The sequence below is a fragment of the Anopheles coustani genome, chromosome X, assembly GCF_943734705.1.
Source record: "Anopheles coustani chromosome X, idAnoCousDA_361_x.2, whole genome shotgun sequence".
Classification (NCBI taxonomy): domain Eukaryota; kingdom Metazoa; phylum Arthropoda; class Insecta; order Diptera; family Culicidae; genus Anopheles; species Anopheles coustani.
Genome location: NC_071290.1, coordinates 6734019 through 6753376, shown reverse-complemented (window position 1 = coordinate 6753376; position 19358 = coordinate 6734019). Strand labels below are relative to the sequence as shown.

Genomic DNA, 19358 nt, shown 5'->3' with positions numbered 1-19358 from the left:
TACATCAGACTAAAAAAGGGGTTCCGACGTGAGAAAAAAGAAGATTGTGAAAATTGGTTTTATATGGATTTGGTATAACTCATCAAAGCCAATGCATTAAAATCGGGTAGTATTTTAACTGTAAATTATGTTAAATTCTGCCCCCAAAGTCACGACTCAAAAACATCACAGGGTACTTCTCATACCTTACCCCTTTACGAATATGCAAAAAAAATATGCCAGTAGTAGTAGGAGTAGAAAACAGTATCGATTTTTTTTTTTCGTTTATAAATTCTGCATGTTTCATTATCGTAAATAAATTTCAATTGATTGTTGCTACATTGGATTATCGAAAATATAACAAAGAGATTGAAATGATTAGACGGTGACATTGTGGATATCGAATTTTGCTTGATCATATTGTTATATTATCTTGTGGGATGCTGGGTAAATTACCCCTCTTGCATTAGCAATAGCAAGCTTTAATGTGGGCCTTAAAGGATTTTTAACATATTTGACATTTAGTTTAAACATAGCAAAAGATAGGCAACAGGAGTGTTACAACGATCGTTTTGAGATCAGAAGAAATCTTAAAACATGAAAGCATTCGAGCATGGTCCTAAAGTACAAAAAACAATCGATTGGAAAACGAACGTATGACAACCCATTTTCAAGTTAAAATCATCCTTTTTCGTAACGACACTTTTGGCTCATCAAAAAACACTGCAGCTAATCAACTACAGCGCACCGATACTCTGTTTTTGTGTCCCATGTTGCGTATTTGTTGTACTGTGTATACATCAACATTATTTTTGATTTAAGTTATTTGATTTATGAACGAGAACTCTGAAAGCGACAGTGAAGTGAAACACTATTGTAACATTAGTGGATAGAAGTGCAACAGTCAGCAACTAATTTAACGTTAATAAAGTGTACTGAGCCCTTGCACGGCTTCATTGGAACACGTTTAATCTTCGACCTATAAAAAATACTGTACATCATGCCGGTAAAAAAACAAGGTATGTACCTTTTGCAATTGAAAACCACCGTTTTAGACGGTTTCATTCATGAGTATCATGCAAACTTGCCCGCGTATCATTAAACTTGCATCTTTCGTTTTTTTATATTATTGCGATCATCTTGGCTTCATTTGATATCGACTTAATTTTTCGATAATCGACGATACACAAAATGGGAAAAGTTTAACAATTGCTACAATTTATTCAGTTTCTTTTGAACTGTGCATAAACATTGCGTTGGTTTTTTTAATTTGTTTTCTTGTGTTGTGGTTGTGTCTACCGTAACAATAGCTTCCTTTTCATAAACACAAAAGAAGCTATCGTTTTTATGCTTGGTATAAATAATTAGTACAATCACATATACAATTCACACTTTCGTTCATCTTACTGCCTTGAAGATAAACTATGTCTCTATTTGGTACATGTGTACAGCACATGTCATACAAGGAGATATTGGTTAGGCTCTATCCGCAGGATCACTCACACTTTGTCTATTCCTGTCATTTCAGAGGCACATCGAGCGCTCGAATTGCTAGAAGACTATCATTCCCGTCTATCAACACCACAGGACCATGCACTGCGCAGTGCAATCGAACGAGTCATTCGTATATTCAAATCGCGCCTCTTTCAAGCCCTTCTTGGTAAGATTTTAACTGTCTCAACTCTGTTCTCAAAACGGCTACCGGACTAAACAATCTACATCATCTTTTTCTGTCCTGCAGATATCCAAGAGTTTTACGAGCTCACCCTTCTCGACGATTCGAAAACAGTGCATCAAAAGACGATAGAAACGTTACTGATTGCCAGTAAATGGGAGCATGATAATGTAGTAAAATCGAATGAGGTAAATTACATCAAGTTATATCAAACTTCAACCGGAATATTGCCGGCTTTCCGATAGATGAACATTCTCTTTCGATCTTTGCCCTGGAATGAGACCAAGTCGCCCTTTACGATATCGTCCTGTAGAACATGATAATGAAATTAGAATTGCAATCCTCTCGATCGTGCACGAATCTAAATTAACATCTCCTTATTGATTTTCATATTTTATCTTGTATTCTCTCAGACAAATCGTATCCAACAACAAGAACAGCCGCAGCAAAAACAACAGCAGCCACAGCAACAAACTCATCGACAATCGCAACACCTACCAGAAGTAGAAAAACAACCTTTCATCGAACTGCCTTCGTCAGAATTATCGACATCCAAAGTGAGTCGTTAGAGTCCGTTTCTTTGCTGGCGAGCGGCAATGCTAAGTATCCGCTCGCCTTGGGGTTGGTACACATTATCCGAAATCGAGGTCAGATCTGGTCAAAAAGTTACCGCTATCATAAGGATAACGAATAGCGTAATGGTTCGTGCATTGCACATGGAACAAGAAAAAAAAACCTAAGTGTCTCATAAAAGACAGAGAACCTGCAAATCTACCAAAATGTCTGGATGACTGATCTACCAGAACAGTTTACAATCTCCAACCGCAATAATGAAGCAATGTTACCAGCAATGTATACATATTCAACGCAATTTCTACCCTGCACATCTGTTACAGCTCTCTCTCTCTATTTCAATTATATTTTGTAGACCGTATTTACCATTTGGTTTTGATTTGCCCTGTATTTTGTTGACATGAACTGTCCACTGAACAATGTAGCAATTTAGAAATGTACTATAGGACGAGCGATGTCTACATCACTGGAAACATTGTTGAATTGTCCGGTAGTTATCCGTTTGTCTGCAATAGCAGGAGAAATGGAGATTGATAGTGAACATCGCCCCTCGATCTCGAATAGTTATAAGGAGTGGTTAGAGACACTAAATTTTTCATTGTATCTATCTGCAGCTAGTTGAAGTTTTGGTGACCACTTTTCAGGCATAAGTAGGCGTTAAGTACACTTTAACACTCAAAAACAAGTCACAATGCGCACCACTCTCTTTCAAAGCAGCTACCACATGACGGCGCAATGTCTGAAATTGTCTTGTAGACAACTATCCTCTTTAAAATTGAGCTGGTTGTTTTTTTTTCTAAAATATGTTACGCTTCTTGATCATTATGTCTAGTTCAGTCTTAAATCAACTAGAAATTCAGCTGCTATGACTGAGAGTGGTAATGCACTGTTTTGCAGCTTGTTGCAATGAAAATTTACCTATCGCTAATCACAACTGTATCCAACCCAAGAATATGCATGCGTGTGATTGCTTGTATGTGTGTTTTGTTCGTCATATCGATTGGACGATTTTTTTTTATTATAGTAAAGTATTTTTACTCCACAAAGTTGTTTTTCAAATAAAATTGATAAACGTTACATAGTTACATAAAATTACAACACAACCAACCATAACATTACATACGTCTCTACATTTTTTTCAAAAGGTGTTTTTGTGTTACTGTTACTGTTACTGTTATGCTGTTTATATGAAATTATTTGAGGTCATGATGAGTTGTCTCCTGATGTTGGTGCTTTTTTGATAAAACTATTAAGGTATTGATGCGATTTTCGCCGTTTTCTGCACAACTTTAAGCATTTCAGAATTTTTTGTGGTAGTTTACAAGATAAGTGGAGCACACGTAGCCCTCATAGCGAGGAAACGTGCTCGAGATTTGTCTACGTCCTTTTGTATCCGCACAGACTCTCGGTGGGACGCAGGCGTTGTGTAGAATTCTCCACTATTTCTCGAAGGGATCGGTTATTTTTTCGTTTGTTTTTTAAAGTCCCTATTTGCATGCGATTTCGGTAGGTAGTATCGATATAGTAAGCGTTCCACCATCATGGCCTCATATAATCGTGCTGGTTCTTTGCGTGCGCCCCAACATTAGTCCGCTTATTGTTCGAAAAACATGTGCCTTAAAAGATCATTGGGAAGCAAATGTGATTTTATAACATGAAACAATTGAATAACGATGTAAAACACATTTAGATTGATCAGCTTCAGCCAACCATTTCAGCCCCTAGCAAAATATGTAATTATATAAACTACTCAAAACGTTTATGAAGCTTTTTATGTGTACTGTTCATGGTTGAATGCTATGAACGTATTACATTCAATATTTCATAATACATTTTCATATTGACCAATCCATTGAATTGCAATTTTAAGAGGCCCTGCTTTACACGTAAAATGTGTGCCGATTTAACCTGCTGAAGCTGGTACTGTTTTGTTCCTGTAATTTTGAATCCTAACACCGGCGAAAAGGTTTAGCGCGGTTCTAACCCGGCCGATCTAACCGAAATGTATGCACGGCTGTTCTGGACCCTTCAGTACACTATAAGTTTGAATCTCGAATAATACATTAAAAAGTGAGAGAAACTAAAACAATTCCGCACCACACAAATCGCTTTGATCAACGTTTGATTATATTGGAGCAAACAAAATATCAACAAATATGAGTAGTGAGTGCTGGAGTGAATATAGGATTTTTTCGAATGTAGATTTAGTTGAGACGAGAGTTCATGGATTTTTCATTAATAATGAAGCAATGAATCGAGTGCAGTGTCTCACATGAGGTGGTACATGAGGTAAATATTAAAACTATCCGTGAAGTGGTCCTCTGCTACAGAAAAATAAAATAATTTAAAATCCTCCGATCGTACACCTTTTTAAACGGTTCATGAAAAACTATAGCCAACTAGAACAACATGTGAGGAAAATTGATGGAAAAAAACCTCAATTTAATAATTTGAACGAGCGAGCGAAGTTTTGGTTGTTACAATCTATTCATACACATATCACCATTTTTTTAAATAATTAATAATGGAAACTGTAAAGTAGCCATGAAGTTTGGCAAGTAAGACTCGCCATCGTGAGGAAAGATTTCTATATCAACTGTGATTTTGAAAATCATGTTAGAATGCACGAGAAAGCATGCCGATCAACGCGTTGATACTGTGTCGTAGAACCTTTTTCAAGATTTGCAAATTCCATATGGCAATTTGACCTGAGTGTAAATGGTTAAGAGGCAGGGCTGAGGGAAATAATAGCAACTTATTAACTCATTACCCGTTTTCCCAGGTAGAACCGCTTAAGTTTGTCGCGTTGAATTCTTGCTTAACCTTGTGAACCAAGCACTGCCTCGTTCCAGCGACCTTGGTCGCGTCATATAAACCTTAAATGTGGAGGTTTGATACACAACGGTGCAAGCGCAGGAAAGTTGTCTAGATCAGCCAGTATAAACCACTTGGGGTGGAGCGCTCGTACATTATGATCGCATCAGTCATCACAGAACGCTCATAAAATGACGGTCAGTCGCTTGTTGGATTTAAGTTCGCGTGTAACTTTTGGATGTGTGCATTAATTTTGATGAGAGGTTCATATTTATTTTCGCTTTCTGTGCATATCGTGAGCAAATAGCTTTGACGAGCATAAGCCGCCTGGTCGCTGTGTATTGACATCATTGGAGAATCGCATCCCGAGTTTTACGTGCGTGCAATGCTTTGCTTCGCATATCTTCTTTGGCGATGCGATAAAAATGATGGATTGGACGCTCGTTACCTTGAGATACGCTGTGCTGTTTTGTGATCTGTGGCTTTGAAAAAGTATTATTTCGATCGGTTTCGTAATGAAGATCAGTGCGTTTTATGAGTGTAAAGATGTGTGTGTAGTGTGTATGCATCTATGCGTGAGAATCAAACCAACACAATCAGGCTATGCAGTGAACATGCCGAAACATAGCTAGCATACCGAAAATGTTTCGACCAAATCAATCAACCATCCATCATCTCTAATATTTTACAACGAACAAAAACATTATCCGAAAAGCGGATCCCTCGCGTCATTCGCTTTTTGTGTGATGGGGCGCAGTATGTTGTATGATTGCAACGATTGATGCAGTGAGAATATTGTTACATGTAAAACGTAAAGCAAGACTGTTGCCACAACTGCCTTGACAATCTTCGACCATTGCCATCAATTGGTCTCTTCATTTGAACGGCTCAACTCGTTTTTCCAACATTAACGCAGTTTAGAAACTTTGTTAAACTACAATTAACCGGCATACTTCAATGTTTGAAATTGTATTATTCGCTGCAATAAAATATGATTAAGCGCAAAGGCATTTGGGCAAATTCATAAAATCACCTGTTTCAAACAAACACATTTCATCGTTGCTGCAAAAAGTTGGACGATCGGAAAAAATTGTTAAACCTGCGCAGCAGTAGAAAATCTATTTTTAATTCTGAACCACTGCGTTTTAAATAGTCTGGATAACTGGCAAAAATGGTGCTGCGCGCAAGAAGCAAATTCAACCTGCGCACTTGCTTCAAGTGCATATAGCAGAATTATTAAATTTGTCTCTACAGAAAGAACATTTTCTGTTAGCTGCAGTATTGAATAATCGCTTAACATGATATAGATGTAGTTTAGTTTATTAGTTAGTATCAACAATCTAGGAAGGAGGTTGGATTTTGTAGACAGTTTACGTTTACAAATAATCCGAAGGAGCTTGTAATGGCCGTGCCACACGACATCTGATCATGGGGTGAACCGGATCAGATCATGATTGTCAAATCGTGAACTTGAGTTCATTTCTAATATCGATGATCCCAGAGACAGACAAATTTACCTGGACGTTTCAAAGGCCATGTCCGCCATGTTAATTTCGTACTGTTTCCAAAACTGTTTACAAACAAGATTGTCTGTGCTTAATGACTAACTTCTTCGCCAATTTCTTAATAAAATAGAAGGCAACCCGTTTGATTGAATACTATGGGGAAGATAGGAAATATGATGTGGTTTGTCTAGGTTTTTCACCTTACTTCCAGAATGTCTACGATCGATAGACTCTACAGTTGTATACGACCAGCATTCCCGGATACAGTCAACTGCAACACTGAGCATACACCTACTAGGAACTGGTTTTACTCTTATAATTTGAGAAAACAATAATTTAATACATTTAGTATTGTATAAATGGTTGAATTTGCGAGAACTCGTGCATTTTTGTTTATACAAAGTCTATCGCGAGAAACTTTAAACGGGTTCTGCCATGTTTATTTGTTTATAGTAATCTGAATTGGAAATTTTCGGTTTGGATAGACGAAGGGTTACATTCTACAGTGCAAACAACTGTTGCCTAACTGGCTTTTTAAATGAATACTGAAAACCGTTCCCGCGGGGGCGAAATAAGCCAACGAGCGAGAAAAGGGTCGTTCAAGAATCCTAAACTAAGCTTTCCAACCGACGTAGAAATTTCCTGACACTCTCCTCAGACTATAGCAGGCTTTTTTTTACTTATTCGCAAAGTCTTTTTCAAATAAGCATTGTTGCAGTTATTTTCACTAATTGATGACACGCATGATTTAAATTTGATTGGCACGTGGAGGTTAGTAACGGTAATTACACGATCGGATCAAAGAATACGACACGTTCTGAAGACTCTACAATTGACGATGTTCTTGTCGTACTTACGAAATATACTGTTTTATAGAAATGAAAACTCTATGCGTTCATGACGCTTTGAATTTAAAAATTGTCGCTTTAAGGGCGTAGGTCTTTGTGATGTGAGAGTTTATGGATGTAATGATAGACGAGAACTGAAGTCTATAGATTTGCAATTTCAATTAATTTCTATTAAATAAACAAATAAGAATGTTAACCGTTCGATTGGGTGAACAAAGTGTACCTATACTTCCGACTTCTTGTTTGTTAGTTTCCACCAAACATCCAAAACAGCCGGTTTATTAACGTAACACAAATTTGACAACTTGTGGCGAAAAATTCAATCACGACCATATTCCTGCCAACAGAATTTAGCTTCTTTGTGAAATCGTCACGGCGTGAAAATTTCGCTACGTGTAGAAACGCTGTAAGTAGATTTTAACATGAAATAGTTCAATCATCGTCCCCTCGCAAAGTTATTCGGAAAGCGATCCGATGTCGCGCAGCGTTATATTGCAACGTATGTTAAATGCTGGTCTTAATGGCCTGTTTGCCTGTGTTTTTAACATTCTTTCAATTAGATCAAACATTCGATAAACTAATTTGAACACTCATACACACGTCAGTCTGACAATGACGACACGGAAGAAGAAACGGCAGCAAGATGGTGCAGACACAATTGGTGTAGGAGGAGGAAAAGGATTCCTCAAGAAAGTGTCGTCCTTATTCAACCTGGAAACGGTATGGTAGTAGCAATAGGTCTTATGTTTATAAGTATTATTTCATCTTATTATTTATGTTTATAGACTGTACTTTCTTATCGATAAAAGCACAATGACACAGTGTAATAAACTGATACGTTTCACAATTCACAATGTCTTCCAGACAAAATTTCATAACTTAAATAAAAAAAAAAGTCGTCATGAAATGTCGTATTTAAGGGGCTTAGTTATGGCGCTATGATTTACAGAATAGACCTCTTGTTATAACAAGGCTTTAAGTTTTTGTATGTTGCGTTGTTTATGTTGATACATTGTTTTAACACCTTCGGTACAGGAACTCTTAAATTTTAAACTGGCTAGGAAATATGAACCCTCATTTTGTGAAGACTTTATGCTTTGCTAAAATACAAACCCAACAAGCTGTAACACTGCGGATGTGTCGTTTTTTTGTTATTGAAATGACATGTTATCCTAACTCTTGCGCTCCATTTGTTGTCTAGAAGAGGCGAAAGAAGCCACACAGCCCAAAGCCTCTATAATCCATACTTACTACTACTACTATTTGTTGTCCTGTGGAATCATGTTTTAAGACCATCTCATTTATTCAAAAATCGTACCATTGATTCAGACGGACATATAAAGGTTTATTTTTTCACCTTGGTTATGGTTATATGAGAAAATATTTTGTCAGTTTTATGTCTGTTCTCAATCTTACACCCCAGCTAGAGTTATTACGGCTTGATAAACACAAGTTCATGCGATAAAGATAAGTGGAAAGCCTTGCAAAACTGTTGCTTATAAAACATAATTCGAAATCGTATGAACGAAAGTTCATATACGTTAGTTTTAGATTCTACCTTCCCCTGATTTAAATTCCCCTGATTTACATGAAATGTTTACAGCTGCCTAGGTGCATATCTCTACGAGACCAGAATGTCAGACGATCTTTTCTGTGTGGATTCTAAAATTTGCAGACTTCGAACAGATGTGCTGTATCCAGAGCCGTTTTCTGTCGCGCGTAACCGCATGGGTGTACCTTAAAAGACTTTTTGGATCTTCCAGTTTGTCAAAAAAGCAGTTCCTAGTTGAATGGCTACCCCGATTCAGTTGTTTAACCATGTTTTTCAACACCTTACCGTGTAAACCGATAAGTATTTTGCGTAAGTTTTTGTGAACGCTGCACCGGCTGAAATTTCTAGCCGATTCGCTTTCGACACATGACGGAATGTGTAGCTAAAATATACGCCCAATGCAAAGACTATGTGTGGGTAAACTTGGAAAACAGATGGCCTGATACTGACGGAAAAAGCACAACGAATCGTCAGTTGTCATGTCTCAGCAATTGACGGGGAATGCACGGAAAGTCTGCTCTGTCTAGCCCGGAGACTGACAAAGCGGTAAATGTGTTAATCAATGCCCAGTGTTTGCCGTACGGATGATGCATATCCAGAAAATGAAACTCGGAATTATGGTGCACTGTAGATGATGTATCAATCTGTAATATTCTTCGACAGGGAACTGACAAATTAGTCATGACCTCAAAAACGTTTGCTAGGAGGTTGGAAAATTCTTCATACGATTATGAATGAATGTTACCATATTTGTCATGCTGTTAAATTGTATTTGGAATAAGTTTCATACATGTGTGCAATTGTTTTTAGCCTACCTAATACCAATTCTATTTTTTTTGCTCTCTTTCTATTCCATCAGACCGCTGTGTCTAGCTCGGATGATACGAAGCATGTAAGTATAGAATGATATCCATTTGTAATATGTTATTTACTAATGTTTACTTTTTTCTATTTAAAAAGCTGAACGGAAATTCTCCGTGGGAATACGATGAAATATCCCTAGTTCGTGGTACGACTGGACTCGGCTTCTCGATCGCTGGAGGCACGGATAACCCGCATATAAATCTCGATGCGTCGATTTACATAACTAAGGTTATTCCTGGCGGAGCCGCACACGCCGACGGCAGATTGCAGGTGAATGATTGTATCGTGGCGGTAAATGAGGTACGGGTGGTCAATGTAACTCACGGCCAAGCGGTAGATGCTCTCAAGAAGGCAGGCGATCAAGTTACACTGGTAAGTTTACGCGAGCACCACCCGCAATTCACTAGTACCGCAAAAGTTACCCTTTTCGTTCTCTATTTGCAGCACATCCGGCGCAAAAAACCGCCTGTCCAAGCGCCAAAGCTGGAAGAGATTGAACTCTTGAAAGGCAACAAAGGGCTTGGATTCTCGATTGCTGGAGGAATTGGTAACCAGCACATTCCCGGCGATAATGGCATCTACGTCACCAAGATCATGGAGGGTGGTGCGGCCCACATAGACGGACGGTTGGCTGTCGGCGACAAGCTCATCGCGGTGCTGACGCCAACAGCCGGAGAGCGTAATCTGGAGAACGTCGTGCATGAGGAAGCTGTAGCCACGCTCAAAGCTATAACGAACCGTGCCACGCTGGTGGTGCAGAAAACAAACATCCTGCAGGCGTTGGCAAACTCTATCAGCAACTTGAACTCGCTGTCCACGAACGCCATGAACAAGGTTGGTGTCAGCATGGTCGACCACGGTTTGGCAGGTGACGTAGGAAACGGTACAGGCGAGAGTCGCGCTGAAGGTGATGCCGAGTTCTCTACCACACGGTCCCATTCACCGGTATTTGTGCTGGAAAATACCTCATCTCGCTACGCATCTTCTAACGTGCTGGAGACGGGTATGCCAATAGGAACACCAAAAGCCGTGAGCAGCGAAGATATAACTCGGTAGGTGATGCTTTTTAAGGCTAATTCAAAACCATGCTTATTACATTACATTTATTAAACGTTAATGTCCTTATTCACGTTTATTTCAGCTTGCCACGCACTATTGTTATTCGTAAAGGAGCCAGCGGCCTTGGCTTTAATATTGTTGGAGGTGAAGACGGTCAGGTAAGCAAGTCTTAATTTGCATAGTCGAATCCGGTTGATCAATAAGTCGGGATAAAGCTTCAAATTGCATTAAAGTGATGAATACACTTGGCATTGTGTGCTTTATTAATATACTTAAAGCGCTATTAATTACTCTACTTAACTAAACATTATGTTTTTGAATCATTCATGGCATTCGACGATTTACTTTTACCATTAGTTGACTATTTTGTATTTTGTAATTAAAGTTGCGCTTTTATCAAGGGACCTTAGGCTTTTGAATAACACTACAGGTGTCGGATCACCGTTTCATAATTATTTCATAACCTAGGCATGGTCCTAGTTTTATCCAAGACCTTTGATGTTTGTATGTTAGTTACGCGCTTCTTATCAACAATAATTAACGAATTTGTAACTAAAGTTGCGAAATTGTGTAATTAAAGTTGCGCTTTTATCAAGGGACCTTAGGCTTTTGAATAACACTAAAGGTGTCGGATCACCGTTTCAAAATCATTTCATAACCCTAGGCATGGTAATAGTTTTATTCAAGACCTTTGATGTTTGTATGTTAGTTACGCGCTTTTCAACAACAATAATTAACGAACGAAATAACGAGTGTAGCTGTTGAGTGAAGAAATTAAATTAACGAAGCAATTAATTTTGTTTGTTTATTTTTGTAGGGAATTTACGTATCGTACGTATTGGCTGGAGGTGCGGCTGATTTGGGCGGCGAGCTCAAACGAGGCGATCAGCTGCTGAGCGTTAATGGCACCAGCTTGACCGATGCATCGCATGAAGATGCAGCTCAGGCACTTAAGGTACGTGTTTTTAGTAAATAATAATATAATTTCAATGTAAATGTCGTTGCCATCAAAACATGTGCATTTCACATCGATATTTACAGAATGCAGGAGGTACGGTCACACTGGAGGTGCAATACCGACCGGAAGATTATAATCGTTTCGAGCAGCGTATTCAAGAACTGAAACAAGCTGTCGCTACAGGAACTGGGACACTTTTGAGAACTTCTCAAAAGCGCACACTTTACGTCAGGTACTGCTATAGTTCATAATTTGTAATTATGGTTTTGTAAAAATGAAGAAGTTATATCATGTGTTCAATATCTTTTTCCATTTCCGCACAGAGCGCTTTTCGATTACGATCCTAATAAGGATGACGGTCTCCCAACGCGAGGCCTTCAGTTTCGGCATGGTGACATCCTGCACGTAACGAATGCCTCGGATGATGAATGGTGGCAGGCCCGGCGCGTTATCGGCGATGACGAGGAGGAGAGCATCGGCATCGTACCGTCGAAACGACGATGGGAGCGAAAACAGCGTGCGCGCGATCGCAGCGTTAAGTTCCAAGGCCACGCATGCCCGAATAATAACAACCTGGAAAAGGTACCATCAGACGAGGAGGTGAATGTGAATGCTTACCCTCCAACTTATGTAGTCTATTAGAAGTTGCAAATGAACAGCTTTGCTAAAACGTTGACATTGCTAAAAGTTCCAGCCTCTAATTTACATGTTTTGTCTGTTACAGGTTGCCACACTTGATCGCAAGAAGAAAAACTTTTCCTTTTCTAGAAGGTTTCCTTTCATGAAAAGTAAAGATGAGAAAAATGAGGATGGTTCTGATCAGGAGCGTATGTATTTCAATCTATGATACTATACTGTTGTGTATATTTCTATAACTTTTAAGGATCTTTTTACTTACACTTTTGCGGTTATATCAATTGAATTTTATTCCTATCGTCACTGGAGGTTGTTTATGTTTTCTTGTGTCTAATCGATTCTTGTTTTGTTTTTTTGCAGCATTCATGCTTTGCTATACACAAGAGGACGCCAATGCAGAAGGTACGTTAAGTTTAGTTGAATAGAAACGAGATAACGACAGAGAAGGTTATCACATCCACACTATGATCTTTTCACTTCATAAGAGAAATGTTGGTTGCTGCTTTATCTGGATTGGTTCTGGGCTGCTTAAATAACATGAGATTAGTCCTGTTAGAAATTATTGTACCATATCCAAGTTTTCCCATTCTGTATAGTATGTTTATTGTGTTTTTCGTTTTGCTTTCTATCATCTAGCGGAGGAAAGTATTCTTTCGTATGAGTCGGTGCATCGGCTGCAGATAAGTTATACACGACCAGTCATCATTCTGGGACCACTGAAGGATCGTATAAACGATGATCTGATCTCGGAGTACCCGAACAAGTTTGGTTCATGTGTTCCACGTAAGTAAATGTTCTTCTCATACTACACAATAGTTGGAGATTGAATTGGACTTGTTCTCTGTGTGCTCTCCTTTTTTGACATTTCATATAACAATTCTTTGCACAATTTTAAACTCAATTACAGATACTACAAGACCCAAGCGCGATTACGAAGTAGACGGTCGTGACTATCATTTTATAGCATCACGAGAGCAGATGGAGCGGGACATTCAGAACCATCTTTTCATCGAGGCAGGACAATACAATGACAACTTGTACGGCACCTCGGTGGCATCAGTGCGTGAGGTTGCTGAGAAGGGCAAACACTGCATACTGGACGTGTCCGGTAACGCGATCAAACGGCTTCAGGTGGCACAACTCTATCCGATTTCCATTTTCATCAAGCCAATGTCGATTGAGTCCATCATGTACGTAGCGAGGGGCGTGAAGATGCGCTTTACTCTTACTTTATCTCTTACCGGTTCTGTAATTTGTTCTGTTCTCGCAGGGAAATGAACAGGCGCATGACTGAGGAACAGGCGAAAAAGACCTATGAACGAACATTGAAAATGGAACATGAGTTTGGTGAATATTTCACCGGTAAGTGTGCAACCGGGGAGCAAATCCAGTTGGCAATGCGCTTAAAACCCTCCGTTCTCTTTTCGACAGCAATCGTACAAGGTGAAACAACCGAAGAGATCTATGGCAAGGTTAAAAACGTCATCTGGTCTCAGGGTGGGCCGACAATCTGGGTACCAACGAAGGAATCTCTATGACCACAGGAAAACCTAACTTGGACGATACCACTTAACATGCGCGCCCGATCTGTTTCCCGCTCTTGTTACCATTGATGGCGGTGGAAGAATGAATGCAGCTACATTAAAAAACAAAAAAACAATTTAGTGCCCTCGGAGAAAGTTGAAAGAAGAACAGGCAGATGCAAATGCAAAACAAAATTATAAAACAGCGATGACAAATAGTAAAATTGTTAGCGCAAGTGTTAATCATTGAGAAATATCAATGCGCGTATTCAATTGATATATAATATGAATGAATGTATTGAAACAGATTGTCGGCAACATTTCTAAGCAAAGTTCTATGGATTCAAAACAATCGTCAAACAAAATTGTGCATTCTACAAAAAAGGGTTGAATAGCTCCTGCATGCCGATTAGTTTCTCCTCAGCCCTTCTGTTTTGCCTTTAAACGATTTAATTGAACAGACAGGCATTGTTAGCAAAATTATTCAAATCATTGCAGTATATGCATGCAAGGTAATTAGAGAAAGAGAACGATAGAAAATAACTTTTTATTTTAATTTAATATGAATGTTCTATAATTATTGTTTTTATGACATGATCTAGGAGTGATACTTATCATACCTAATCGAGTCTTTCTGGTAGTTTGCTTTTACGCCCACAAAAAAAAAAACGCAAAGAAAATCGAATATTATATAATTAAAACGACACCAAGCAGAGAATCGTTACATCGTTTGTCGCCGCATATAAGTGAGCACGACCTGAGAGTTTAAGCAAATGCAACAAAATTATTTCCGCAAGCAAACAAATAATTGTACACTTAACGCGCCGCCAGATTGTGCTAGCTAGATTGTAACATCTTGATTGCAATGTTCTGCGGGTCGAATTTAATATTTATTCCCTCATTTTTAGTAATGCATTGTACTAATAAACGTTGTTCAAGGGGACACAATAACTGGCTTTGTGTTAAAAATTAAATTGCTTGTTGGTGTTCCTTGAATTCCTTCTCGTCCTTTTCTCCGTGTTCAGTTTCTCTTGAGGAGCAACGATTGCAGCCGATTAAACAGCATGGGTTTTGTTTTCTTTCTAACAAAAATATCAAATCACTGAAGAATTCCAATTGACTCCTGATTGAACCAACGGTGAAATCGGGTTAAAAAAATGTGGATATGTTCGACGCCTTGCTTTTCGAGTAGTCTTAAATAACAACACAACCTTTTTTAATTGTAAGTAGGTCCTTCAAATCTTCGTTTATTTTCTCTTCTACTACAGTCTACTTGCTGAAGCTAAAAACCATACCTTATTCACCATACGATTCGGCAAATAGAAATTCCACACATTCTCTTTCACGTTAGGTTGATTTCGACGCGTCGGCAGTTGGTGACGTCGCGCGTTTGTGTCTCAGTTGCATGGTGTTGTGTTCGTGGAAGGACATTTAAAAAACCCATCAAAAAAGATATATGGTTCAGAAAACCATTATTCATATGTTTGAAAATAGGAATGATTGGCAAACTAGAAAAGAAGTAGGAAATTTCATCAACAATCAGCACATTTTGTCCATTCTATTCTGGGAAGAAATATCAATCAAATACTTTCCTATAACCAACCTTTTCCGTTCATCGTTTTCTTCATAAACGAGCGTGAGGCAGTAAAAAGCAAAAACCTGAAACAAGCTCATAATCGGGAGTCTACTGTTACAACACTCAAGGGCAACTTACCGTAGTCAGGATAAACCCCTCAGTTGATATTGTGATATTATTGTGCGACTGCAGCTCCGAACTGCTAGAGGAAAGGATTTTCTGCGCCTAATGAGCGGGGGACAATGGAGAAGGCGGCAGTTCAATGGGTCAGATACAATGTTTATGTTCTTCCGACGAATCACTATGACACGGCCTGCATCGAGCAGAATAAGCGAACCGCACTAGGTTTGCCGAAAAAATGGAGTTTGTTATTATTTTGTAACATAAGCGGAGGCCGTGGGTACCTCTCATACCGCGCCGCTAGGTTTATTGCATATCCGACTTTTGCATGTAAACATGAAAGAAATTTATAAGCGAGTTCATGCTGGACACCCTGTGCAGTTTACTAATGATGAAGTGTTCTTACGACAATTACAATTGTAAGTCTTATGTTAGGTCCACAGCCTTGATAAGAATCGGAAATAATTAATTTGGATTCTTGGCAAACATATTAGCAGAACTTTGTTGTTTATTCACTCAATTATTTCTTCCAAAAGTTAGCGAATAGCCTTGATTTTCTTTTAAATTTTACTGGAAATGGTTTTTTATTTTGGAATGCTGAACATACAATTGAAGAAAACGTGAAGTATTTTAATAATAGATCTATGTATCGTATTTTACGGATTAAAGAGCACACTATGTTTTGACGTAGTTTCAATAAAAATGCTGGATGCATGCAACAAAAGTTGATGTACACCGGCTTACAAGCCGTACATCCTACAAGTTTCATCAGGTCTCTGCATCTATTCGGATCTTGCTTTTTTTTTATAAAAGTTTGATCCTGGGCTAATATACCATCTTCTCTACTCCTCCACAAATATGCAGATATGCAGATTGTGGTGATGATTTCCCGACAACAGAATTGGAATTGACTTTATGTAGGCTTCAAAGTAAAAAAAAACATGTCTCAAAAACATTAACAATTTGTCTAAGCTATAATAATTGAACGATAAAAACTAGCACAATACGTAAGATTAACAACATTTTACGCATTTTGATTGGTTTGTCTTTGGATTGGATTGGATCTACAAGTTTCTGTTCGGCTTATTTTAAATTTAAAGTAGTAAAAATGTGAACAATAGTAAACATAATTACAGTACCAATGCAATCAATATATTAATGAACTTTTTACTTAGCTATGACAACCCATAAGATAAAAATCAACTCTAGTTCAATTTTAATCGAGCTACGGAAACAATAGGAACGAGTACATGTGACATAATGCCAAAACATTCCACTGTTTTACTATTTTGGAAAGATTTTCCAACCGAGCAAGCAAACGCTGCTCGCAAAAATCTACAATTCGCTCAACAACGTTGCGCACTTTAACCCGTTTAATACAGTTACTTAAAATCTTCAATAGTTTGATTTATTCGTTTTATTGAGGTAATAACCAAACTGATTTGTTTGAGTAGCCTAGAAAGAAAAAAATCAATGGGCCATGAAAGAAAAATTGTTCTTTTCTGTCGTTGGATCACATCCAACATTTTCAATTTATAACTACTTGTTTTGGCTTTTCATTCAGTTGATTTTCATTGAAGACAGGTAGTTCAAGTTCGTACAACTAAATGGACGCAATAACTGGGATGGCAGCTTATTTTCTCACTTTTTTTTTTAATTTTTACTGCATTTTTATAATTTTCTTTTGTTTGCTTATTCCTCTGTTCCCCGGAAACATAATAGGCTGTAAGCATTACTTAACTTTCTTATTGATCTATTTACTGTATCTTTACTTATTCTTTTATTGAGTACAATCGCATCCAACCTTTTTAAAAAGAAGGTTTTTAAATGTTCGGTTGAACTTTTTTACTTCGTACCTGTTTGCACGTGTTATCGACTGAGCTCTAGGGAGTCGCTTGAACTAACCGTTAGTAATATTTTACGAAACATTTCTCGTTTCTATCATAGCTGTTCATAGTTATATATACATCTGCTTATTTTTTGAAGTTCAATCATTGTTACTCGATTTTTAACGTTCCTCTTATCTATTCATTTAAAAACTATTTGATAACCAAGCGATAAACAAGAGCTGACGATGATCATTTTGCGAGTTTTATTTTATTTGAGATTGGATAAAACTAAATATAGTGTGGAAACAATTTTTCCCTATTTGTCAAAGCTTTATCTTTTAAAATTGCAGTTGAACTTCGATTTGAGAAGAAAAGTAGAATAATCAAAATTAGGTATGATGAAAATTTCGTTTTTAAATTTTTTCTATATATTCAATATATTTCAATCTTCGCTTATCTCCGAAGCAAAAATTGCTCTGCAAGGCGATTTTGCTCATTCAAGCCGATTTAAATCAAAGTGGCCCACAATTGCAGTTTCTTTTTCTAACTCCTATCCCACCCTAGATACTATAGCAAGCGGGTTGAACAGGTCTGAATCAGCCAAAATGGCAAAAATAATTTAGTTTTTGTTGAAATAGTTGTGTGATAGTTGGTAATACTATACTTCCTTCATATTATCCAAAGAAGAAGCAAGTGAGAAAGAGAAGTAATAATGCAAATCTGAACATATAAATGAACAGTGAGTGCTAGCATAAACAAACAAATTTAAATTGAAATTTAAGAAATAAAACGACTGCATAAGTTGAAAAAAAAGAATATAGCTATTTCGCGGAACGTGATAATTTCATATGTTCGTGTTACGCCAAAGGGCGAAGAGTGGTAAAAATAACAATATCGGCTATAAATATTCAGTTTTTAGAAAAGTTTAACAAACCAACGGGGATTAAGGGCTTTGTAATATTTTTGTAAAAGCACGTAGGAAACATGTCCTCTAGTAAGCGGCGGCCGGATCGTTAACGGGATTAAAGACACATCCTACCGGGGGTGCGTGCGAGTTCTCCGTTGGGTAATGTTGTTTCCACATATACCCTTTTTCTTTCCTTACTCGTTTTTGTTTTTTGTTTCGTTTACATTCACCCTAAACCTCCCGAAAATTCGAGATATGTTTCAAAATGGTACTAAACATGTAAGTATACGGTGAAAACGACGAGGTATACCTAACTCCTCTGCCATGTTGATAAGTTTGCGTAAAATGTGTGACAAAATTGAATCAAACTGTCTTGGAAACGACAACAATTACATTCAAGGGGGCAAAATTTCCCGTGATATTTCTCAAATAAATACTAAAATTAGTAATAGCTCGTCATGAAAATTTAAATGGAACAACTTTTATGTTTATTTCCAAGGATCAGGGTAATTTAGTCGCCAGAAAAGGGATTGGTAAGCTACCGAACTTTTAAAACTTTAAGAAAATGTAACATACTTCACATAGTTTTTCGTACTTGGGTTTAATGTTGCCACAGAAGCTCGGAAAACAGAATGGATAGGCTTTTGGGAACTACTCCATGATTTCCCAACGTACGCAAAGAACCATAAGAAACAGAATGAATGGCTTTAAAATCGTTAGATAATTCCAACACAAATATGGTTTTGCTCTCGCATTACAAACTCACAATAACGCATTATCATTTTTTCCTGGAAAATAAGTATTCAGCTCGAGCAATAGTAAAAGTGAAATTCAAGCTGTAGAGCAACAGTACAGAACTCCGTGACTATTTCTCATTTGGATGCAATTTTTCAAACGCTAAAGGTCATCATACATCTTAATATGAAATTCGTTTGAATAA

The 19358-nt window shown here is 37.8% G+C and overlaps 1 protein-coding gene across 5 annotated transcripts; it reads left to right on the top strand.

Annotated features, from left to right (window-relative positions):
- The first annotated feature begins 979 nt into the window (after positions 1-979).
- On the top strand, positions 980-14714 carry LOC131269515 (disks large 1 tumor suppressor protein). Of its 5 annotated transcripts, XM_058271914.1 has the most exons (17): positions 980-998; positions 1508-1639; positions 1721-1842; positions 2068-2211; positions 9806-9838; positions 9907-10182; positions 10255-10862; positions 10952-11027; positions 11687-11824; positions 11911-12059; positions 12151-12427; positions 12552-12654; positions 12824-12865; positions 13100-13246; positions 13371-13653; positions 13734-13825; positions 13895-14714. In XM_058271914.1, the coding sequence occupies exons 1-17, from the start codon at positions 980-982 to the stop codon at positions 13999-14001; spliced, it is 2748 nt and encodes a 915-aa protein (XP_058127897.1). In that variant the 3' UTR covers positions 14002-14714. The 5 variants fall into 5 exon arrangements, with proteins under 5 accessions (XP_058127897.1, XP_058127899.1, XP_058127901.1 ...); XM_058271916.1 differs by lacking the exons at positions 980-998; positions 1508-1639; positions 1721-1842; positions 2068-2211 and adding exons at positions 5179-5238; positions 7955-8114; XM_058271917.1 differs by lacking the exons at positions 980-998; positions 1508-1639; positions 1721-1842; positions 2068-2211 and adding exons at positions 7509-7800; positions 7955-8114 and having other exon boundaries at positions 12151-12409.
- Positions 14715-19358: the final 4644 nt, after the last annotated feature.